Source organism: Scardinius erythrophthalmus, assembly GCF_964197995.2.
Source record: "Scardinius erythrophthalmus genome assembly, chromosome: 8".
Taxonomy (NCBI): domain Eukaryota; kingdom Metazoa; phylum Chordata; class Actinopteri; order Cypriniformes; family Leuciscidae; genus Scardinius; species Scardinius erythrophthalmus.
The window spans coordinates 8,056,440-8,083,072 of NC_138228.1; the positions used below are offsets into that span (position 1 = coordinate 8,056,440).

General features: G+C 38.8%; 1 protein-coding gene across 12 annotated transcripts in view; it reads right to left on the bottom strand.

The window, feature by feature from the left end:
* cbfb (core-binding factor subunit beta) overlaps positions 1–19,351 on the bottom strand; it is a 33,601-nt gene extending 14,250 nt beyond the window's left edge. For 9 of the 12 annotated variants that reach the window (XR_014030658.1, XR_014030659.1, XM_081372994.1 and 6 more), the window contains exons 1-3: positions 18,932–19,324; positions 18,154–18,240; positions 16,126–16,242 (exon numbers count right to left, since the gene is read on the bottom strand). Coding sequence is in view for 10 of the 12 variants with exons in the window: in XM_081372994.1 (XP_081229120.1) it covers positions 16,126–16,242; positions 18,154–18,240; positions 18,932–19,009 (282 nt within the window). In the remaining 2 variants the exon portion in view is untranslated. Of the gene's footprint in view, positions 1–16,125; positions 16,243–18,153; positions 18,241–18,931 lie in introns of all 12 variants that reach the window. The other 3 variants (XM_081372995.1, XM_081372990.1, XM_081372992.1) reach the window with 2 other exon arrangements.
* Between the last annotated feature and the right edge of the window lie 7,282 nt (positions 19,352–26,633).

A 26,633-nucleotide genomic window follows, 5' to 3' on the forward strand; every position in this document is an offset into this window, starting at 1 on the left:
ATGCTCAGTGAGACTTAATTTACAGTATTTGCTTAAAATACAGTGGAAACAGTAATATTGTGAAAAATTATAAAAAACAAAATTTAAAATGTACTTTATTCCTGTGATGTCAAATGGCATTTATTCCTGTGCAGCGCCACACATACCAATTGGTCTATCTATGACAGCAAAGTACTGTGCGAGCGTTTAGAGAGCAGACGGCTCAGTATGGTTTTGAATCGCTCTCGTGGTACTTTGATTTCATAGACCAATCGGTCTGCGTAGCACCGCTTCAATCAAACATATCTTAATTCGGGAATAAAACCAACAAACGAGTCACTGAATTATTTATTGAACTGATTTGTTAAAAATGGCAATACGGCTTTGTTCAAAATAACCGGCAATATTGTGCCTAGAATGTAAGTTATTCAATATTAACTTCTTGTTTACTCTTCCTTACTGAACTGTTGTATCACAGCCATGCGGAAATACATCACTTTTGCTATGATGAGATATGGCTTACTTATTCTGAAATGACTGTTTTTGTCAAATTGAGTAAAACTAATAGACAAAACCCAGACAACTTCTGGCAAATTTAGATTTGCTCTGCAATTAGTCTGGTAAAGAGCTCATTCAAGCCCATTTCTAATCCGTCGAAATCGCGACACCAATCAGAAACGTTGGGGCGGGCTTTACACGATGACGATCGCTCTGATTGGTTTTAGGTCTATCCTATTGCGCCCAGAGGCATTTGAGCGACGTCCGTTCAACTTTTAAATGCATTATTATATTCAAATTGCAAACACATGAAGACAATCTCCATGAAAGACCCACTGGCAGATGAACGTGCTACTACATTTCTCTCCGAAACGGTAGGAAATTAAATTAGATTTAATAGAGGATTTTAACTGTGACAAGATGATTGACAGGGCAGTTTACGTGACAGGATGCACGCGACAGATCCGTCCGATAAAGATGACGAAGTAGTATGTCCCAAAGCTTGCCTACTTTTTTGCTACACATTCAAAAGTAAATACCTTTTCTTCACAAAAAGAGTACATACTTTTATGGCGTAGTGTAATTTAGGCGAATTGGGACACAGCTTATGGCTTTACACGATGACGATCGCTCTGATTGGTTTTAGGTCTATCCAATTGCGCCCAGAGGCATTTGAGCGACGTCTGTTGGTGACGCCCCTTTGGAAATGAGTTATTAATGAAGCTTTGCCAAACCATAACTCAGTTACTATTGAGAATGGTCTGGTTTTAACCAGGCTATAAAACTAATGAATATGACATGACAAAATTGCCACTGATATTAAGTGCTCTAGTCTGTTTATTTCTAAAAAAAAAAATTATTGCTGTCAGAAATATTCAAACATTTGTTTACTAGACCTACTGCAAACAAAATAGCTTCAACATATGGAGTTTAAACCAAAAGTTCGGAAGGAGATGTCAATCAACACAAAAATATAGAAGCGGCTCTGTTCTTCCTCGCGTGACTGTTTCTTCGCCATCCCACAACCACTCCATCTCCACCTTTATTTTTAATTTTGACAAAATATTAACCAACTTTAAGTATCCTGGGGGTTATGTAGAGGCATGCAGCAAATTCATTTGTGATTTCACAGCCAAATATCTGCATGTTGACTCATATAAAACCTGTCAGCAGGGAACAACTGACAGACAAGGCTTGTAATGTGGGTCTAAAATTATATAGAGAGTGTGTCCTGGTTATCAGGAGCCCCCCCACTGACTGCTTTTGCCGAATGTGACATCAACCCAGCAGGGAAAGCTCTACCTGGAGGTTTAATCACTGTGGGAGTCTGCATTAAACAGGTCATTAAAAGACAAAATTAGACTATCATTGATAAGACAAAAACAGAGATATAGAGACTGAGAAAACAGGAAGTGCAAAGTCGAGACATGCCACCTAGTGGGTGACATCCTGTTTCCCACCATGCACCTCTCCAGGGAGCAAGGGCTTATGAGGAGGAGGACAAAGACGCAGGGGGGAAGGGACACATCAGTGGCAGATGTGCAGCCAACAACCATGTGGAAATGATCAATGTGACCAATTAGAGGCACACACAGCACTCCTCAATCTAGTGTGCACACGCTTGTGCACTACTTAGGCAACACCTCATGTGCGTTTCCAGCCAGTAGAGTTCTGTCTTTACCACTCGAAAGTATTTTTGCAGAGGTAAACAAATAATCCAGAATAAATTAGAAAATGAAAACAGGAGCTGAAAGGCGTTGTCAGATGTGGGGCGAGTTTGTTTTTCTGCTAGATACATAAGTGGTCCCACGTTCTTGCAGTTTTGCAGGGCTATTTCTAGCCTGACTAGCACAGGGGTTTCATTTACGAGCAGGCCAAACCCAAGGCCTTCCCAGGGTGCTTTGGGGCAAGGGGAGGCTTCTGCACGCTCTCATATGGACCTGAATCCCACGCTTCACAAACGAAGCCCTGCCTCCCACACACACACTCTCCTCTAAAATGATTTCCACATCTGTAGAGACGGACAGAGTTTTTTTAAGTGCAGCTACATGGAGAAGGAAAAAAAGTGGAGGGGAGCGTAGAAAACGGTTTGACCACAGACTTCCTCCTCAAAAATGAAACGTCAGCTCCCACATCCCCTACACCCTGGCGTATGACACTCAAAAACGCACGCACTGCCAGCCCCCTGTGTGCATACATGCGTCCCTAGATTTACGAATAACATACGAATAAAACATCGGAACATAGCATAGCAAGCTAAAACGAGATTTTGAAGTGAATAAACGAACTCACTAACTCCTAGCATAACATTCTAATGTTATTATACTAAAGTCACATAGTGCTACTGATTCAGGCTACTTCATTGTCCTCACATCTACGCAGGAAATGAGATGAAACCAGCAGAACGTTACTTGCGTAGCAGCCAATAGTGGCAGCCAAGAACCTTCCTCTCTTCAGAGAGAAAAAGAAAGTGAAATGGATAGAGAGAAGTGTGGCCTACACTTCTTCATTAGAAGTGTAGGCCACACACAGCACACCATCAGATCTACTGAGACTATTTAAGTACGCACACACACACACATTGCTGGTAGGCCTAAACAAATGCCTTTAATTGGAAGGCACTAATTGAAAGGAGAGTTTAAAAGAACTTTGAAGAGAAAAACCCTGATTGGGAATTTGTTTACCACAACTACAGTACAGCTTCTGCCGTAGACTAAAAAGAAATGTATTGAGTTATAGTACAGACAAGGATGTGCCAACATACACAAACAAGGCCGACTCTCTTCTATTAGTTCCACTTTCATATTTTTCATAGAAAAATTAGGTCTAGACAGTGTTTTATTGTCATTTTATTAGAATTTAGGCTTGAGAATAAAAAGTCAATTTTTGCAAATTATACCGTAAAACTTTTGAACAGTAGTGTAGCTCACTAGTTTGGTCTTGGAAAAATCTTGAGAAATATGTGGGTTCATATACAAATTTCTGAGTGAAAACCCTGAAATGAAGGGGACAAATGAAAGTGCTCTGCATTTAATCTCCTTGCAGCAGAAACAAATGGGATATTATAGTCTCACTTCAATTCTAAAGACAGATTACAGATTCAGTTGTGACTCATATGCATCTAACTTAAATGGATTTGAAATTAACTGAATTAAAATGGATCTGAAAGTGAGAGTTCTGCTGAATTAAAATAATATGAGCTGTAATGAATTGGGCAAAAGTGAACTGAATGAAATAACCCAGTGCTGTGGTAAGGTGTGTGACTGGCGCACTGGCAGGCTGTCCCTCTTTCAGACACGTGCCAGGCCATCATCAGCAGATTTGCAACATACGAGGGAAAAGAAAACCAGCAGAGGAGCGTTTGAAGCCAAGAGAGGAGGAAGCCGGTTCTGTATGAGGGGGGCAGAACACACACACACAAACTTACACAAACGCTGACAGAGGGGCATTGTGTCCCCACACCTCATGAGTGGAGCTTTTTGTGAGGAAGAGAGTGTGTGTTTGTGTGTGATCCCACATGAGTGCTAATTATGCAGCAGTTGCTGATCACTGGATTATTCACACATACTGACATAATGTGTCTGACAAAACTGCGTCTGTGTGTGTGTGTGTGTGTGCGCGCATTTCTCAGACATCTCTATATGTGTGAGTCAGTGCCCTCAAAAGGCCTTTCCTGGACTTTCCCTCTTTTTGTTCAGTAAAAGAGAAAGACGGACCACGAGAGCTTTATTTCACATGTCACAGTGCTGTATCAGCTCTGTGACTCAAATATGATTTGTCACAGAACAGTGGTAAAACAACAAAAACATGTTGTCACTGTGACCCACTGCCCATATCTTATCTATCTAATGTTCTAAATGTAATTGTCCTACCTTCTCAGCTTATCCTGTGACAGTAAGACACATTGCCCATGTCTTAGAACTAAGCTACTGAGGAAAAGGAAGTGACAGAACATCCCATTGCCCAGTTCCATGTCAAATGGCCCAAACATGATCAAAATGTCACCATTTTTGTCACCAAGATACACATTTCTAGACAAACATGAAAGTCTATAGTGGTCATGGCTTGTTTGTGCTGGTTGGTACCTGTCTAGATGGTGGACCAGCATAGCCATGCTGTTAAGTTGGTTGACCAGTATGTTCTCTCTGTGTGAAGGTGGTTCACCAGAGTAATATTTGGTTAACATAATTAAGGTGTTTGGCACACCAGCTTGAGCGTGAAGGCGTGTGCGACAAAAAAGACGTCATTAGGCGGTCATGCGCGAAACCCTATTTCGCATGGTGGTATGCACTGCATTTTTTGTAACTTTGCGCATGACTCCACTTCCAAAGATGCACGACTTCGATTAATTGCCTAAATTAATTGCTTACATTTACAAAACAAAATATTTAAGAGATTGTTGTTTAATTTAGTTTTATGCATATGTCCTCATATCCATATATTTTGTTCCAATGTCACAAGTAAAAATCTCAAGGATCACTGGATTACAAGATTCTTTAGTTCTTTTGTAGCGTGGGTTTGGTGAAGTGTAATAAAAACAAACATCGTCACGTGTGTACCTTACTTCTTCTCACCGCTGCTTCCTGATGGTTTAGAGGACAACTACTCAAAGTCGCCCCCTGTAGTTTCAAAGAACAACCGCAAGCGCGTCAAGTATAAATGCTTCGTTCGTTTGTGGAGGAGCGTGCGCAGTTAGCGGAGGCTCACGGTGCAGAGCCAGGCGAAAGTACAAACAAGGCTTAAGAGCCCTCCTGCCGTCCATCCTAGTTGTCATTACACTTGCTTGACTCATGGCCCTGAAATCAGGATCCTCCTCCTCAACAAAGACATGACATACGACTCTCCATGCACTCAGAGAGACAGTCATATCTGTGCGTGTATGAGTAAGAGAAAAAGGCAGCTGTCCTTTCAATAAAGAGATACTAACAGGCCCCAAGGACACACACACACACACAAACAGATACACAGCAGAGCTACAACACGTAGAAAAGAGAGGGAGTGAATGTTAACATTTAAGTGGGAGGTATAGTTACAATCCTGATATTTTACAAAACTGAGACACAAATCCATCTCACCCTATTCTCGCTCAATACATGTAGGTATATCTATCCATCCACATATCCATCTGTTAGCCACTGTGTTCACTTTAAAGTCTTCCAGACTAGGTGGCACAAGCAGACACAAACAGCAGCAGACACAAACATGCTGAAAGTGTCTGTGAAGTTGCAGTTGAGCTCCTACACACACACACACACACTCACACACACACACACACACACACACACACACACACAACAGGTGCGGCCCGGTGCAGGTGTTGAGCACGCCTAGGCAAAGCAGCCGGAGAGATAAAGCACGCTTCTCTGTGTAATCAGAGAAGGGCAGAAACTAAACGTTTGCAGTATTGTTTCAGCGACACACGCTCCAGACACTCCCACACGCACATATCCAAATTAACCGACAAAAGCCCTCTTTTGTTAATGCACTCGCACAGAGGAAGGCAGAAGCCCCACAGGCCTGAAGTTCTCTGCCCACGCCACCTGCCACAAACACAAAGACAGAGGGGTGTCCGTCCATTAGGGTCGTTCTGGTTCTTGGTCTCCACCCACAAATCCCTACAACCTACAATTAGGCTACACCTTTCTTCATCTGGATAACCCCCCTTTGGCTAGCTCTGATACATACTGTACCACACACAAACACAATTGTTTTAGCAAACATAAGCATAAAAACAAACTACTTAGGCTCATTTAAGGGAGTAATGTTTATTCGAACATACATTTTCAGCAGCCATAAGTCATAGTCTTTAGTGTCACATGAATCATTTGCTGATGTTGAAAACAGTTGTGCTTAATACTTTTGTGATACCTTTTATCAAGATTCTTTGATGAATAGAAAGTTCAAATAAACTAAAGAAATATATTTTAACAATGTAAAATAAAAGTAAGATCTTGTATATCAGATCAAATAAAAATATATAGAATAAAATCATAAAAAAAAGAAAAATTAAAAATGAAAAAAAAAAAAAAGTTTGAGGGACATTGTCCACGTAACTGCTTTAAAATGACACTTGGGAATCAAATGGTGGCTGGCTTTGTCTGTTCAAGTCTCCAAACAATACAGTTTCTGCTGACACTGATGGTCGTGATTGTAAAAGTGAATCTTGGAAAGAAAAGGCCAGACCTTGGCAACGTGTCCCAGCCACACTGTCTCTGTCTGTGCTTTCTTTTCTGTCCTCTCAAAATAAGAATTTTGAGATTGAATTTAACTTTAGAAACTTATTTACAGATTGGACAGATGCATTGGAAAAATACACTGCAATTTTAACGTAATTCAATTACACTTGTACTACAGTAAAGGCATTTGTTTCCAATTATCTATATGATCTATGTGAATCTTAATGCTGTATGATAGATGTAGATATTGAATGGAACACAAATTGGACTTCAGATGCAGGACATTTTATTCTAATCATATGCTGCCATGGCCTATGTTTAAAAGCTATTTAAGCACCTAAACCAATTTTCAAAATCATTTCATTGTTGATGAAAAAAAAAAAACTGCATAATGTGTGTGTCTGCTTGGGTGAAACATGCAAACTGAAATAAGTATGCACGTCACAACATGAGTGCAGAGAGATGTGAGTGGACACTGACCGCGCCGGTCGCCCACCTGTGTCCTGAGAGGAGGCTCTTTCCTGGAATCAGCCAACAGGAATGAAAAACCACACAGAGCTGCTGTATTTCTCACCTGGACCCTTCTACAAGTGAAGAATAAAATAACCTCAACCCCCAAAAAAGATCTGGCCCAGTCAACAGCACTGTCAAAGACAGAGTCAAGAACAAAAGGCTCTCACAAAGACTCAAGGTACCACCAACACTTAGGCTACAGCCCTGAACCTGCCATTTCCATACACTCTAACATCATCTGCTAATATTACAAGAACTATGATTCCGTCTTTGGTTGTTCATCTTTTCTCAATTCTTGTTGCTGCATGCCTTAAAATCTATATATGTAATGGATAATCCATGGCTAGGTGTGCATTACACGATTTTAATGCATGATGTAGAGGCAAAGAACCACCTGATGCAAAGCATAGTGCGTTAAAATCATGTAATACACACCTAGCTGTGGATTATCCCACTTATACCATAGTTACTTTCCAACATTGACACTTTAATGACAGCAGTGCATTGATATAGAATGGTGATTAAACTGACTGGAACTAGCTGTGCATTATACAATTTGAACGCACACCTTCTAGCCAATCAGAATGAAGTATTCCAACAGACCATATATAAATATATATGAAAAGGCTCTGTTTTGCTCTAGATATTCTCTAGATAATTACTGCAATTCATCTCAATGGGGCACATTGTGGATAACTTTTTGCTTTTTCCAATTTTGCTTTACATCCAGAAATTGGAAAATCTTTTTTTTTCTCTCTCTCTCTCTCTCTGTCCTTCTCACTTTCCTGCAATGATCCAACCCAAACAGCAAAACTGGGTTTCTGAGCAGACCTCCATGTTTCCGAAGGAAAAGAGATGGACCGTGTTCAAAGAATAACAAAACAGACGAGTTCTACCGCACACACCTCAGTAGTAACAAATTATCTATATAGCAGTTGAAAAGGTCACTCAGAAATGTAGCGAGCCTGTAAAAACCTCTGTACCATGTCACACTTCCAAGATGACAAAAGCTGTGATAGATCACACAGTTCAGAGCTGTCAGACAGTTATGAGCTGTGACGGAACTCTGGATGTTGTAGATTTTATGCGAACATATATGCAATGCGAAGCAAATATTGTGATGTAACGTGTTCGGGGTAATTAGACATTTAGTCGCTTGCTCTCAGCATGTTACTACTGCTTTTAACAGTCTCATGTCATTAATTCATCAAAAACCTTGCTGTTTTAAGCAATTACTCAAAAAGATACACACAAAGATGGTGCAAATGTTTGGAGTTAAATTGCCTGTCTGCTTGGTTGAAGACTGAACATATTTAGTTGTGTATCTCTAGTTGTGACAATCACTGTCATCTTGAAAAAACAGTGAGTGTGATACGTGAGCAGAACAGAGGGAACCTGGCCATACTAAATGGGTTCAGAGAGAACAACGTGATGATTATGATGTGCGGTCTTCCTGCAGAGCTTACTGATCAGAGGGGTGTGACTGGAAGGCCGAGAGACGGGCCTGAGAAATCCGAGCTGGGCACTATAATTGAATCCCTATGGGGAAAGGCAAGAATATGATGGACAAAGCCTCCACCCTCTGATTGCATCCCTCTCTGCATCTCCTCTCAATCTGTTCAGAGTTTTGCTACTGGCTTTTCGTGAAGATCTTGCTTAAGAGAATGTTGCGTGGCCAAACACAAAGGGGCCATTTTTCCCTCCAACTTCAAACAAATTGGGATCAGATCAGAGGCACGTGAGATGGAAGCAGCAGGAATCAATTAGTGCGCACGCTTTGATGATGTCATTGACAAGCAATCGGTGAACAGACCAGCTTCCGTTTGAGATCGCAGGAAACATGAGCCTCCACCGCAACCCTCCGCATTTTTACGGAAACCATAGTTAATCATCCTGCATGTGTCTACAAACTCAGGTCAGATCTCACAAAAGCCTCATTAGAGTCCTGACATAGTTGAACTGAAAAGCATAAAATTGGAAACCAACAATGAAACAGCTGAAACAGTATACATTGAATAATTGAATTGAGGAGTCTGAATCATCTAGTGAATTTATTCATTTTAAAGAATCACTTAAAAAAATATTCACTGATTCATTTGGGTCATCACTCAAGACATGATCCCAGAAATTCCCATCTTTACATTTACATTCTCAGTTAAATAACTGTTAATCAATGATTTTATTTAGACTGTGTAGATATCGTTTTGTTTATGGTTCCAAAATGTCGCCCATCTCATTAACAAAAGCTCTGAGAATCAGTTCAACTGAATTATTACTAAAAAAATATTCAAATACAACAATCCACAAGAGGCAAGAAAATGTTTGGTACAATGAAAACACTTTTGAGGTGCGATACGGGTAACGTTAAGGGACAGGTTTGGTATGGTTAGGTTTAAAGGGTGGGTAAAGGCGTAAGAGAAGGGTCAACAGTGTAAATATAGATGTAATTACAGAAATTAATTACAGCTGTAGTAACATGCAGGTATTTTTTTACATACAAGTACAATGTAAAAACATGTATGTACGCAATAAATGCATTGTATCAAATTATTAATTTAAATGTTAGTACACACAGTATTAAAGACACTGGGACCGAGTAAAATCTGAGCATAATCACTGTAACACACAAACTCGACTGGTAATTGCTTTTATAAATCAGCAGCAAAAGCACTATAATAAAAGCACCAATATTCACTGTATGTATGTAGGGTAATATGTAATGTAAGCGGTTTGTGGTGGCTAAGCAATGTTGTAGCTTGCCACATTAATATGTGCCAATATCAAAGCAGCTTTACAGTGATCACAGGAAAATTATGCATTGATACATTTTGTATTTGCATTTATAAGATGAGGCTCATTAAATTTGAAATTAGAACTATCCGTTTTAAACTATTTGTTTAGTTTAGACTACATGTCTAAATTTAAGACTGGAAAAGTATAATAAGGAACGTTCCACCTCAGCTGATGGAATAAGGAGAGATGAAGATGAGAGACCTTCGTCAGCTCCTCACTTGATTCCTTCAGTGAGCATCGGCAGCTGTGTGTGGCTCCATGAGTGTGAACCCCCCACCACCACCCCCGTGTGTTCTGCCTTGGAGTTAACTGTCAAACTGGCGCCATGCAGCTCCACAACATGTTCCGTGGTACATGACTAGTCATGAATATGGAGATGCGCTTGCTAAGCGTAGCATGTAAACATGCACACATATAGGAAAATATATGAAAATAGACACGCATACAGATTAATGAATAGTCACCAAACCCACATAAACACACACAATAATACAAATAGGGCTGCAGAATGAAGCATACACCCACACTGAATGTGAGTCAGAGTCGGCATCTCGATACACACACTCACATCAGACTTGGAAACATGCTTAATAGTTTTGGAAACGCAAAACTATTAAAACACCAATTCCTGTGGTGAGGCCTCAGACTGCAGCCCCTTTCATAATGGAGTCATTTACTTCGATTCTTCCTCGTGCTATCTGCCCCCGAGCGAACATTTTTACACACACAGACATGCAGAAGATTTATAATGTCTGAGAGAGAAAAACAGCACGCCTCAGTGTGGCTCCGACACAGGGGCCTGCACACTGGCACCGAATCAGAGATACACTCGTACTGTTGCATTTTTCATCACAGTTCTTCCTTTGTGCTTTTCAAATAAACTCACAAGCATACAATCACAGATTCCTTCAAAGGCACAGCTCTTTATTTCATTGATTGAGTACTGCACCAGATATTTTGACCAGTAATAAAAAAAATAAAAAAAGGATTATTATTTTAGTATTAATTACTATTTTAAGGTTTCGTTTTCAAAATAAAAGCAAAGGTTGTTTGAAATTTTTTAACTGATGTAATGTTCGTACATTTTACAAAATACATTTCAACGTTTTTCTTTTTTTAATTGATTCATTATTTTTTATGTGTTAGTGTTTTCAAATCTAACACATAAAAGTGACCCATAGGTCTGCATATTTGGGAGAAAAAATATATAAAATATACCATATTATGAAATATGTTACAGTAATACAAAATGCATCGAAATGCCATATTCGTCTGTCACCAACCAGTGCTCTGCGGAGGGTCTTGGGCAAAAGCTGGCTGCCATTGGAATCTTTTTGGCCAATCAGTTTACTACTCTCTTGCTGCTCTCCCTCTCGAAGTGGAATGACAAACCAAAGCCTCTTGGCATGGCCCGAGCAGACGGACCCAATTTCTGCTTTGCATAAAAAAAGTCAAAACCACACACGAGCACTACGAATGAACAGAGGAAAGAAGGAGGAGAGGAGGAAGCAGCGCCAAGCATCAGATCTCCTTAAAGCCTTACAGCTGAAGCCTCCATCTCAGAGGAGATCACATTTCAACAAGATTGAGTTTAAGTGGTGGAGACAGAAGCTGCATGAAAGGGAGGGAGGGAGAGAGTTCCTTGCTCTAGTAATAGTAGAGCAGGAAAAATGGCACAATATAGTTTACAGAGAGCCAAAAGCAACTAGACTAAACTCTAGTGTTGAGCACTGCTCATATGAACCATTTGCATCAAATAAAAAAAGCTAATACTCAAAGGCTTAATCAAGTTTCCTTCAATGAAGCATGGTTAATGATCCACCGAGATAAAATGGAATTCCCTTTACTTCCCATTTGCCTTCTGATGGACCGTGCATCATATTTTATCTTGTCATATGGTCAATAAAGTACTTATTTGGGCTATTTTGGGCTGATGGAATACCTGACTCGGTCTAAAGGTTGATGCACAGGGAATGCTGCTGTCGGAGCTTCTGAGGAGCTCTGGCTGGGACAGGGTTAAGGTCTCCTCCCTGGGGCTGTGCTTGCTACCGCTAAAATTAAACCTCCCCCACAGCTGGTTCCCATTAGCCTGCAGTGACACTAGGAGCCTGTACTTAAGCTGTGCTGCGGGGCCTCCACCGCCCCACTCAGATAATACTGTCCCCTGCCACAGGCCAAGTTTAAACTGGCCCTGCACAGCTTCTGCTGGCAACCACTGTGTTTTCAAACCAGGAGAAAAGAAGAGGAGAGAAAGGTGAGAGTTACGGAGGGAGAACACAGCCCGTATCGGTATCATATCAGTTTTTTTATTTATTTATTGTTATGAGTGGATATTTCATTTTACATGCTAATTTCATCATCATCATCTTCTTTAAAAACATTATTAATTTCATAACACTGATGCAATTTTTAGTCAATCTCAAAATGAATGTTCATTTTTCATTCCGTAAATTATGCCCAAATTCACTTGTAGCATTTAAGACAATTAATTGTAGTGTTTTATTTTTAATTGAAATATGCACAATGGTATAGAAGTTTACTATCACACATATATTGGTTATTGGTCATAACATGAAAATAATGATCATCTTTTCGATATCTGCCAGAATTTTAATATCAGTGCATGTCTAGAAATAAAAGGTATGAGATCTTAACAAAATGCCTAGTGGCACATTTCAAAGTGTATTTAATGATTTCTTTTTCTTTTTATCAGGCATATCATCAGGTGGCTGCTTGTAAAGACATATATTTAAGGTGCTCTTACCTCGCTGTTTTTCACATATTCTTTACAGCTCTGCTTTTACAGTTTGGGAATCTGGCAGCAAAACACAGCGTGCGGCATTGTGAGTAATAAGTGAGACGTTGATGACTGATTTATGGCGTGAGAAATAAACCAATCGGCAGTCTTGTAAGGACACCTCAGCCAATAGGCAGACAGCGATCGCACATTCCTGATGACAGGCAGCACATATCTCACATGGTTTTGCATGTTAGGATCAACTGCGAGTCTGAGCGCTTTCCGGTTAGGGTAATATTTTAGCTGTAGTCTATTAAAACCATAGCTCTTTAGAGGGATCTGTTTGTAGAAAAGGTTAACAATCAGTTTAATTAGGAGCAGAGGCTGGGGCGCACGCTTGAACTCTCCCGGTCTGACACGCACCGCTCTACAGGGAATTCTCCATGACAGATGTTCACCGTGTGTGTGTGTGTGTGTGTGTGTGTGTGTGTGCAGATGAGAAAAAGAGAGATAAAATTAAAGGATAAAAGAAAAACAGAGGGCATGTAAGTGAAGAGGAGGAACAAAGTAAGAAATGAAGGGAGGACAGACCTTATCAGCTAAGTTTGTCCATTCAGGATTTCCTTCCAAACAAAAGAGAAAGGAAACTCAAACTCTCAAATGTGTTACAGGGATATAAATCTGTCAAGAGCACTAGTTAAGATCATTGTTTTTTCAAACTTTTTCCAACAATTTCTTAAGGTGATTTAAAACAATGACTAGGATGCACAAGACATAAATTGCACAGTTTGTTGCAACAACAATAGACAATTTCTACCCAATTGGTCCCTTAAAATGACTTTCACTCATGCAAGCAAATGAAGGTAGGTAGACTAATTCACTCAGTTTTAAAATGTGACATTATAACACACACAAAAAAATACATGGTATTACTGTGGTTTTTGGACATGCACAAGGGTAATACCATGTTTTTGGACATGCCCCTTAAATTTAGACGGATTTCTTTTAATAGATAGATAAATATTATGGTATTTCAAAATATACCATAATGCTAAAATTCATGTACAATAGCAGTTGTACTCCAGGTTACATTCTAAGAGTACCATAGTACATGGCCAAAAGCCAAAGTAGTAACATTGTTGTAAGTTGTAAGTGGTAATATGTACTGAAAAAAAAAAAGAAAAAACGTCTAAATTGATTTAAGCATAAAATATATACAAATTATTATTTAACATTACTGAATCAACAAACAAAACTAAATTTAAGAGTTAAATCTAAAAACAAAAGTTGCAGGTTAGCCTGCCATTTTTTTACAGTGCGGTTTTACAACATTATTCAAAAAAAAAAAAAAAACTCCCTTAGCATTCCACATAAATACAATAATATATGAATTTGGCCATCCCCATCTGATAACATCTGGTACTTTATTGTAAACAAAACCAAATGACCAATGCATTAAAATGACCCAACTTACAAGCCTTCCAACTCAAACAGAGTAAGTACAAATTGCAAAATTGCCTTCGAAAACATGTAAACAGTACAAAACAGGTAGTCACGACAATCGAACACGCAGCGCTATGAGTTTGTGTGTCAGGTGGGTAACTAGAAAGTGTAGGGGTATGTATCGCGTGGGCTGTATTTTGAAGGCAGACGGTGTGAGGCTCATTAAAGCTGCATGGATCTGAGTTCTGGCAGAGGTGACAGACAGGTGGATAGGATTACCAGTGAGCCCAGGCTCAGAAACACGCATGCTCAGCTGCCCGTCAGCACGGGGATCGACGCACACACCCTTCACGCCTTTTTAAATAATTAACAGCCAAAGATTAGTCCGTCAGCCTCGGGGCCAAAAGGTCCATTGATTTCTTACGGATGCATTTTTAATGAGTGCATCTCAGTGAGGCAGTGTCCGTGAAGAGAGGCTTCCTTGTCCAACACGGCACAAGAAACACCAGCAGCTTTGCAAGGGGCTTGTGGTAAAAACACAAACAAAGCCAGTAAGTGCCTCTCTAATGTCTCGCACTAACGTTCTTCTACACAGAGGCTTGAAGGGAAAGGCCTCAGGGGTGACCTTAAAAGAACCTATGGCAAAATGCTATTTAATCCGGCCCAAGCTTTTCCTTTAATTGGTCTTGTGCGACCATCCATAAAGCTGTTGTGCCGACGGCATAATCAGCCTTTATGAACTGTAAACATCTCGGCACCAGACTCTTTAAAGTGTTAGATGACTTGAATTAAATTTGTATCGCATTTGGTAAGTGTGACTGACACACTAAGAAAGTGATCGCTGCATCTGCGGACAACGCGGCTGACAGAGCGACTGACGGTGTCGATTACGTATTTCCCTTTCTTCACAGTCTAAAGTATCACATGAGATACAATGAGGGACAAATCAACCTGAGAATCTGATTTACTGTGCGCTGAGCAAGATTAAATGAACATGGAGCAGCTTGAATGAAACCTGTCATCATTCACTCACCCTTAAGTCTCTTTCTTTCTTTTAGACCCCACTGACATTCATTGTATGGACAAATTAAAACACTGCCATTTTTTAAAGTATCTTCTTTTGTGTTTCAGGTTTAGGACAACATGAGGATGAGTACATTTCATTTTTGGGTGAACTATCCCTTTAATGTCACAGCATTTCAGACAAAGTGTGCTGAATGAATGCCCTTTTTAAAAGTGACCTTACAGTGGTGACATGGGGTAGAACTTATGGTTGTAGGCCTCCGACAGGCACGGACAGCCTTGACTAGAATAACAGAAATAAATACGGAGTTTAATAGTGGTTCTAAATGGAACGAAGACAGTGCAGTGGAGTATGGTTTGATTTTACGTTCTTATGGGTTTAGGGAGGCTATGCATTCCTTAAATCCAGAGAAACAAGAGGGAGTTGTTGAAAGACCAATTCTAAAACCGATGAGCGTGTCTGAAATAATACTGCTACAGAAATAAAATTGAAAGTTTAAACATAAAATGGAAACCCGTGCCATGTTTCATTCAAGAGGGATTGTTTTTCTTGCTGTCTGCAGTGTAATATTTCAAGGGTTCATTTTTCCTTGAGATGTGTGAGAGGGAAACGTATCATTATGGAAAATCAAGGCTTTTGCCCATCTAACCCATGGATGCGTCTGGTTTGAAAAAGCGACACACTTCCTCTGCTGTGTGTGAAGGAAGGAAAAGACCAAAGAGAAACAGAAATGACTTCTTCAATCATTCCTCAGATTTCATGAATCATGCATGTGGCTTTTCATGAAAGTGTTGCATGTTACTATTATCACAACACACCTTTACACATTTGAATGAGAGTGTGTGTACATGTTTATGATCTGATTTGTTTTTGAAGGGGGAGATGAGCTGAGCAAGTGAGAGTTTAAATAGGGTGGGGGGGTTTGGGTAATTGCAAATACAGAGAAAGAGTGTCAGGACTACCTTTCCTGTCTCCCGGTCGAAGTCCACATACTCTCGGGTGGGCGCCTGCCGCTGGTCCCCATGAAGGTTGGCTGGGAAGAACTGCAGCGAGAGGTTGGTGCCGGTCGCCACAAAAGCCTTTTAGAGGGAAATCAATACAAACAGGATAAGAAAGCCAGGCCCGAGCATAAATTATGCAGCCCGTCATTTCTGTTTTCACATCAGAGAGGAAAGGAGAATGCCTGGAGCCAAGGCCAGCGCTCAAAACATCAGGAAAAAAAAAGGGAGGAGGGGATGAAGGGTGAAAGAAAAAAGAAAAAAAAACCAAGTCATCATTTTCTCTATTTGAGGTATTGAGTTACACACATCTGATTCTATTTTACCAACGCTCATTGCTGGCAAACTGGTCTGCACCAAAACTGAGTTTGAGAGAAGACCGAATGCAGGAGTGAAAGAGTGACAGAGAGATAACAGAGAAAGGGAGGAGTACAAAATCAATAATTGTTTTAAATTCAGCCCCTCACTTACATTAATAGCAGCAGGACTGCTGTAACGGTTTTGAATTATGGTGCAATAATTCAATGACGTTCTCAAGGAACATAAGCGAAAACAAACAAAAACGGGATTGTATATTAAACGGTCTCCCAGAATTGTCTTGCGTTCTAAAAATATATATTCAAATCAAACATCTGATTCACTCTCACTCATATGCTCAAACATACATCAACAATACTATTATAAATTATATTCATCAATACTCATTGCCATGGAATACAAAGACATACTGTAAAGAGACAAGGAAAGTTGCTCTCTGTAGCTTTATAATAGATCTGTGAACCTCAGCATTTAATCTACTGTTGAAGTTAGGGGCAAATAAGGCCAAACATGACCACATCTTACTGATTAAAGAACTAAAGTGCACATCATGCACGTCACAACACAGCAAAACTGCATAGGTGAGAAAACAAAACACGTAGAAATGATACAAACCCAATAAAATTATTTCATTTCAGGTACCACTTTATTTTACAGTGTCCTTGTTGTATATGTTACATGTACTTACCATAGTAATAACAGTAAATTAAGCATAATTACATGCAACTAACCCTCCACCAAATCCTAATCCTTACCCTAAACCTATAATAAGTACATGTTGTTGATTAATATTACTCTACTTATATGTAATTACACTGTAACAATAACACCTTAAAATAAATTGTAATCTAATTTCCATTTTGTATAAGAAATGCTTAAGTAATGTTTTTCATTGTTACTTCTCAGTAAACTATCAACTATGTATAAGGTTTTGTAAATTTATGTTACATTTTGCCAGTAAAATCAATTAAATAGAAAAAAGTGACATCAAACTGAAAATCTATTGTATATATCTGGTCTCTAATTTTATAATAAACAGAATTTTAAAAAATCTGAATCATCATAACAGTCATCTCATCTATTCTTGGCAATATTATGGGTAGCTAAATCTATCTCAAACAGCCCTGCAGACATGAGATACAAATAAAGAGATAAACAAGCCTGTCTATGTTATAAAAAAAAAAGGTAACATATGACACAAAGCCAGTCTAGTGCAAAACATCTTTAAATAGGCCAATATATATTAATGAAATAAAATAAAATTGTAAAATAAATAAAAATAATACAGGAGATGGTCTCGAAATAATTACATGCAGTCTCGAGGTATTTTTTAAAGAGACTGCAAATTAGACACGTCCGGGTTCATCATCTGCATCCGTGAGACGCGCTTCTGATGGTAATTAAACGAAGCGGAGAGGCACTCTGTTTCAGCATTGTTTAATTATTGTAGTTCTGATAATTAAGTGAACTACATACATCAACTATACCGATAGGTCAGTATAACAGGATATGGTTCATAAATGTTCTCTGCGGTGTTTGGCGCTCATTAAGAGGAAGTAGGCAATTTTGAACATGGTTTTTGGTGATGTCGTGACAGTTCACGTTATGTGTTTAAATATTGAGTTGCCAGCAATGATGCGAGGGTCAGTGTGAGTGACCGGTGCGTGTACTCACTATCTCTGAGCGGCCGTCACGGCACGCGTTCTGGAAGCGCGCCTGCCTCTCCTCGTGCGGCCGGTCGCGGAAACCGGTGTATTTAATCTGTGAACAGGGATGAAAGAATAACAAAAGAAAGAGTCTTATTATTAAAGATCTTCATCAGAGTGCACTATAAAATATTTTCACCATTATAATAACATCTTTATCTTCCTCCATTTAACTTGTCACAATAATTTTGCTTGCTCAGTTTTGATTTTTCAACGCGATTTTTCCTTATATGAATTGTATTCTTGCAGGATTTGACTTTGATTCCAATTTGAATCGGCATTTACTTTTAGTGGGTTGGATTTTATAGGGTACATGTGGCCTGGGGTGAATTTTTTTTTTTAGATTATACCCAAATTATGAACTTTGCAGACTATAAGAAAAAGTTGAGAAAAAAAGAACAAATTTTGCACATTTGCAATGCAAACTGCCTGGTGGTATTCTTAAATTTGCATTAGAAGTAAACGAACCTATAGGCTAATTATTATACCAGAGTTAAAAGGTGAGGTGCTTTCTTTCAGGTATTACGCTACATCTTTCTTTTTCTTGATAGGTAGGCTTGCAATGTCCTATATAAAACGTAATCTTGTAACTACTAGGTTAAAGTTTCCTCAGCAGTGAGCATTAGTGGTCTCTACACAGAGGCTGTTAAAGAAAGCTACGATGACACGCTTGTTTTTATGTCACACGAGAGGTGCAACTTTGTTTCCGCCACTTTATCGAAATGTCTCGGATGAATCGCGCTCACCTCGCACTCGCGGCTGAGTTTCCTGAAGAACTCCTCGTTCTCGAACTTGCTCCTCTGATCCGGGACCACCCGAGGCATCTTGAACGCGTTTTGATCAATTTTGTTAATTGTATTTGCCTAAACTTGCAAAGAGAGTGAAGCGTTGCCTTGAAACTCGCCAGTCCCGCTCTTATTTCCTTCCGTCTTTTTTCTTCTTCTAATGATGGAGTGTGTTGCAGTGAGCTTCGTGTTCTTTTAAAAAATAAAACCTTCTTCGGATTTCGCCTCTTGTGAGGTGTGTGATCTGTACAGCACTGGATTTGGCAGTTATTAGCCGTTGGCTTCTTGTTGTTCTTCCTCACTCTCGCGCGTGTGATCTCCGACTGCTGACAACAGACGCTCGCTCGCGCTACTTTACCCGTCGCATGAGCTGCATGGCTCACAGTTACTTCCTGGCTCCTCTGAGTCCGACTTATGACTGTACACCCAAAATACTCCCCCCATTCACAATTCTCTCCACTACGGACCGTGTGTGCGCAGGCGTTAAATACACCACAACTTCATTGCGCGAGATGCTCGGTCGTTTTCTTTCTCGTTTTCTTAACAGAGAGGTTAAAGTTGTTACCTGTGAGAGAGATGGTGCAGCGTGGTATTTATAAACACATCATGTTAAGTGATTCTCTCAGAAACAAAATGACATGTGCTCTCTCTAGGATGTTCACAATTTATAAATAAAATATTACAGGCCTATTATTTTAATATATAAATCAATTTAGAGACATCCACATCTGTTCGTACTCCACCCAAGATAAACAAATATGCACAGAAAGACAAAGATACTATTCAAATAAATGATCTTCTCACTTTATAGATAGAAAGACAGACAGATACATGATAGACAGGCAGACAGACGAGTAGACAGATAGACTTATAGACAGATAGCTAGCTAGATAGATAGATAGACAGACAGACAGACAGACAGACAGATAGATAGATACATTAGTAGATAGACAGACAGCAGACATACACGGTATACATACAGATAGATAGATAGATAGATAGATAGATAGATAGATAGATAGATAGATAGATAGATAGATAGATAGATAGATAGATAGATAGATAGACAGACAGACAGACAGACAGACAGACAGACAGACAGACAGACAGACAGACTTCTATTAGGATTTTATGATCTCGCGAAGATGAGTGTATTACAACATCTGTGGTAAATATTTGTGTGTTGAGACATATCTTTCTTTATTGAGCATGTTTTGAAGCTGCAACTTCCCTCAGGACAGAGGGGGAGGTAGAGAAAAGAGACTGAGAATGGGGAAGTGAACAGTATCAGAAACATCCAAAGGCCTCCAAGCCCTGTCAGATCTAGCTGACAGATTGCATCACTTTTGTGCGGCTTACCACAGCTATAGTGTGCGACTTTTTCAAAAATGTTTTAAGAGCTTCAACCGTCAGAATATCACGGCATGTATGACATTACAGTTAACCATAGGATGTTGAGCAGAGAATCTTCTATCTTCACAGGGCAAAGGATTTGTTGCTTGTTCATTTTGAACTCAGCCTGGATTCTATACTTCCTACGTTGTTTATTTCTTTGTCATTAAACACACCCATCTGTTCTGGGTAACCACAATAAAGATGATCGTTATGTGTTCTCAGTAATTGTGGAAAATCTGTCTATGGAAATATATTGGTATAATCCCCACCTAATTTAACTCAAATTTAATTATATTGACAGTGTATACTTTTAAAAAACACCCCCAAAAAATGTATTTGAACTAAATTATAATTGTAAAGTAAATTTACACTCTGTGTTTATGTGTGTAAAGGCCAATTATAAAGCTTACATTACCTAAAGCCTCAGACTACACAAGTTTTTAAATTCCTCTCATTCACTAGGCTATACCGTTCAACTAAAAGAAAATTGTCAGCAAAATTAACAACTATTACTGTTAACTAGCTAAATTGACTCGGGGCTCAACACCAAGGATTTTAGAGATCAGATATTCACTTGCCCTGCCAAAGCATTCACTGGCCCTGCCTAAATAAATAAATAAAGTTATTGCTTTTGTTATTTTTGACCTAAGTTACTTTTTAGATACCGGTGAAATTTCACAATTCTCGATTCCAATTTACGACCGCAGCAAAAACAAATACCAGCCAAATTCAAGATTTAAAAATGAAAGGCAGTGTAGGTGATTTTTTCCAGAATGTTGTGCTGGTTGAAAGTCTCTGATAGAAGGTAATCTGATAAAAGTCACATCCTGATAGAAGGTAAGCGGACTAAATGTATTTATATTAGGGCTGTCAAAAGATTAATCACGATTAATCGCATCCAAAATAAAAGTTTGTGTTTAAATAATATATGTGTGTGTACTGTGTATAATAAAATTTGTATATATAAATACACACACATGCTTGTATATATTTAAGAAAAATGTGTAATTTATATATAAAAAAAATATTCATATATAATATAAATTATATATAAATATATACAGTATATGTATGCAAATATTTCTTAAATATATACATGCATGTGTGTGTATTTATATATACAAAATAATTATACAGAGTACACACACATATATTATGTAAACACAAACTTTTATTTTGGATGCCATTAATCTTTTGACAGCCCTAATTTATATGTATATATATATATAAATTATATATAAATTATATATATAATTATATATAAATTATTTATTTTTATACAATATCCAGTACTTTTTAACTAAATTCGATTGTCTTCTATATTTATGACTGTGTATTTGAATGTTGGTATGTCATGTGTAAATTTATGTCGCCTTGTACCCTGCGCCTTATCTTGGCCAGGTCGCAGTTGCAAATGAGAACCTGTTCTCAACCGATTAACCTGGTTAAATAAAGGTAAAATAAAAAATAAAATAAATATATCGCCTGTGGAAGGCGTAGGGCCATACTTTAAGACCTAATGCACAGATCCATTGTATTGACGCACATCTAATATTTTCTTAACTGTTTACGACTGTGTTTATGTGGATACTCGTCAAGACAGCATTTTGACATAATTTTGTGTGTATTTTCTCAAGAAGACGTGAAAGGGAACTCAAATCGGTACTTGCGTGCTGTCTGAGAGGCGGCTTTCTGTGCGCACGCTTCAGGTGTGCACACGCTCAGAAACAAAATTGAGTTCTCTTTCACGGCGTCTTGCACTTGATTAGCTTAAAATCATCTGAATTTTTAACTGGCAAGACTTAAAACATGAAAATGATCAACTTTCTTGAGGAATCAGCGCTGGCCCAATCGTTCAGACAGGTGATTATAGTTTTAGGGGGGCTGAGAGGACAGACAAAGGGTCTAGAGCTGTCCCGCTAAACGCCTCACATTAACAGAAAATCTGAGCTGAACATCTGAATCGTCCAAGGTGCTCGACAAGATTTTTTTTCTCTGATTGTCGGGAGGGGTAAATCAGGTAAATCTGCAGTCTGAGCCCAGCTTAAAGCTACACTGTGTAATTTCTTAAGTTGATTCTTAGCAAAAAACATTGTTCTTTCAAAATGATATGTGCTCATTAATGTGTAATTACTTCTACCAACTAATCAAGTATTCTCGTAAGCGTAGAATCTGCCATTTAGAATACATACGAGCGAGTCGCTCGAATGGCGGCAGCCATGTTGCGCCTCCATCTTGAAAATACATTAGCCAAAGAGGGACATACCTGGAAATTCAAGCTTCGCCTTTCGCGTTTTTACACTCTGTGGCACCGTGACGAATGCGAGGGGGAGATTACTCGCGACTGCCGGCAGATTTGAAATAATACGGCCACCGTAGGAGTTAAAACGCCCTCAGAATGGGAGGGGCTAGAAAGTAATATTCAGTTGGTAGTCATAAACAATTTCACGCTAGATGGGAGAAAATCCTACACAGTGTAGCTTTAAGAAATGATTAGTTTAGCAACCATTAGCAGCAACTGGGTGCACATATTCCCATGGCACAATCTCATATTAACACTCCTGTTGTGTTGCATTAGTGCCATTAGTGTTGAACAACATTGTATAATCTAATCTCACTCTAAAAATGTTTTGCAAATTTTGACAAGGACCATATAATAGAGTATTTGATGGGATTTTGTGCTCCGTGACTCCTTGTATGCATGTGAGTTTTAGCTTGTCTCTGTTTTTCTCTCGTTCTCTTCCTCATGCATCAGATTGAGATCTGCGGTGAGTTAATGTGTTAAAAGGCTGTGCTTTGGGCCAAATGGGGCGTGTGAGTACTTTAATAGCACCACATAACGCTCATTAATTAATGAAATATTCTGTGGTTACCGTCTGAGACCCATTTTGACAGAGTGCTCGCAGTCTAGAGGCTAGGTGTCTGTTCCAATAGGTTTCAACTGAATGGACACAGAAGGTTTTACCACTAAAGATCCACGGAGGGGTCACTCTAAAACTTTGGTAGAAACATTGTTTTTTGTTGCAATGTCTTTGTAAACTATAAGAGCAAAAGTTTTGTTCAGTAGTTCTCAGCAGTTTTGCACCTCGTTGTTTCTAAATTGTTTGCCGCTCACTGCGCTGAAAGAATGCATAAACAACAGATCAAGAAATCCCCCAGATTTTATACGTCTTCAACCCATGCAGTATTGCAAGTGATGTGTTGATTTGAGAATGTAAGTAGGGTAATCTTTTGTTCAGGTATGATATTAAATATTAAATTGCATCAGGCAAACAAGTCAGACACATAATAGCTCTGCTGACTATACAACTTTGGCTTTGTTGGTGTGTGTGTGTGTCTGCACTCTGAATGAAGCTCAGGTGCTGTCGAGATAATGATGTGATTTAAAAGCCTACCAGCCATTTAGTGAAGAAGCTAAACATAGCTCTGGAAGTCTGACACACACGTTCTGCAACTGGAAAAAATAACAATAAATAAAAACATGACCTTATAAACCATCTAAGAGGTCTGGGATGTAGCTGACATTTAGCTGATTGTGTTGTTGTGAAAAGAAGCTCTATGGACAGAGAAAAACAGTGGCTCAACATCTATCTGTCTGTCTATCTATCTATCTATTTTTTTTTAAACTATGGCTCTTGTTTCACAGCTGTGTCCCTACTTTTTTGTAAACACTAATTAGATCATATCCAAGTCAGTCGCCGAAGATTCTTTTTCCATATTTCACCTGCTTGAAGTTTAACAATAAGGTAACTCTTTACAGAATGTTTCATTTGTTAACATTGGTTAACTACATTAGTTTTAATGAACTAACAATGAAACACATTTCTAAAGCATTTATTAATCTTAATGTTAATTTCAAAATTTAGTAATACATTTGTAAAAACCAAAAGTTGCATGTTAACATAATTTAATGGACCTGCGGTAAGATGAACTAAAAATGAGCAGCTGTTTTTATTAACTATAGAATTTACAAAGATTAATAAATACTGTAACAAATGTTAATAATGCATTAACTAATACAATATTGTAAAATGTTACCAATAATAATATAAATAGCTAACAGGCCTATTTTCTGTCAAAACAATGACAGCTCCAGATTACATATTAAATAATATAATAATAGGCCTATAATACAGTATAATATCCTATAAGATGGTGTTGGTCTATTGAGTGATAGGTAAGGAAAACGTGCTCCAAAAACCTCTGAACATGATTAATCTAAAATAATTTCTTGATACATAAACTTGTTGGCCTGTTTTGTCCTAGAAGTCTATTTAAGAATCAGTGTTGTCTATCTGTGGGAGTTCACGTGTGTGTGCTGTATTTACACACTAGTTATTAGGCTGCTCTCAGAAGGCGACGTCAGTGACTGTGAATCAACAGCAGTTTGAGCGCGAGATGATTAACGCTGTTACCGAATCTCCACGGCTCTCCCGGTTCTCACGCGCAGGGCGCGCAAACGGCGGGTGACAGTTGTCGCTGCTGGACTCTTGCCCCGAGGAAACCGAAGGGGTGCCGCAATGTCAGACGGCGAGACTTCCCGGGTTTGGCACTGGTGTCCGTCAGTCAGTCTGCCCGACTGAGGCGACTCGCTCATTGAGACAAAGCAAAATAACTACAGTTGAAGTCACTCTCAGATTTCAGGCGGGACCATTTCTCCCGCCTGAAATATGAGCGTCTGTTCTTCAGTGTTGTTATTCGCGAGTCGCCATCAGTTTGAAGAGGTGTGGTACGTGAGGCTCAGTTTATTTCAGAGTGGCATACAATCTTACTTCACGTCACGTTTGTTGTCTAAAGAGGCCACATGATTATGTCATCTGACATTTACAGACGACTAACCCCATCTGCAAGCATTTTAACGTGCTTTTTATAGTTACTTGTGACTTCTGCAGACTGCAGTTCACACGTAGGTCTTCTTTTTATAACCAGGTATATTTGGGAGAGAAAATGTATTAGAAAATAAAATGTCACTGTGACCGTCTGTCGGCGAGGTCGAGCAGCCTTACATGGACTGTTTCAGTTCCGGTTCTGTCCACCGGAGGGCGGGCTTGATCGCGTGTTTGCTTCTATTGATCGACCTTATTCAGAGCAGCGCCATGACAGGTATGAAAGCGAGGCTGTGAGGGATAGATACCGTGTTTTCAATGCCATCTGTGGTAAAAAGCTGTATAAAGCTCCTAGATAACTTATAACTTTCCACAGCTCATGTTTTCTGGAGTTTTTTTTTTTTGTCAAACTGAAATGTCTTAAAGTGTTTCTTCAAGAGAGAGAGAGAAAAAAAACATTAAAAGTTCAACCCACTGTCTATCCCTCAGAGTCTCGCTTTCATTCCCGTTAAAAAGCAAACAAGGCGCTGCTGTGAATACGTTTTATTGTGTTGTCTATTATAATTTTATTACCAAAAACTAAACGATTTAAATAAAATGTTTATGTTATGGAGCTAAAATCAGTTTTCGCATCGCTCTTGGCTAGTTGACAAATAGTAGTGAGAACAGGGCACAATATAACGCGAAGCTAGTTGTAATAACACACTTGTTTTAAATACTTCCACACACGCTAGCATTACGAAACTTAGTGTAGGCTATTTAGTTGCCATATCAACACTAGGCTATAGAGAAAAATTGCGCCAAAATTCAGAAATCATTGGAAGATATCACTGAACAACACCAGTTGTGGAAACATTGGTAGGCTACTCTTGTATTTTTGTAACGCATTGATGTTCTGTTTTTTTTATATAGGCTATATTTTTTATCGTTGTTGTGTTATAAGTTGGGTGTGTTTTAAAAATTGGACCCTAGTCTGTAATAAAGTTTGATTGATTGATTGAACCTTTATTTAACCATAGCAAAAGTAAATTTCTTACTTGTATTCACTTTTCATCTCTATTTTTTGCGTTTATTTAAAATTAGACACATCTGTTATTATTTTAATCTCCAATATGTTATATAAAATTTGATATAGTTCTTTAATGCTTCGCTAAGTAGCAGAAGAATCCCAGTCGTGCAGGTGGGGCATGTTGTAACACTGCGTTACAATGTGCCCCTGTTAGAAATATGCTATTATATTATATACTTTTATTAATTCTATTGAGAAAACATGAGTAAAGGGTGAATAAAGACTGAGAGTCAATGTTCAGAAATTATTAATTATTATTATGTTTTGAACTATTGCTGTTTTCCGGTGTGTCCATGGTCAAACTCAAACTCAAAAAAATGTTTGTCTATATTTTTGATTAGATCAGATATTTTAAGCTGTCATATGGTAATGT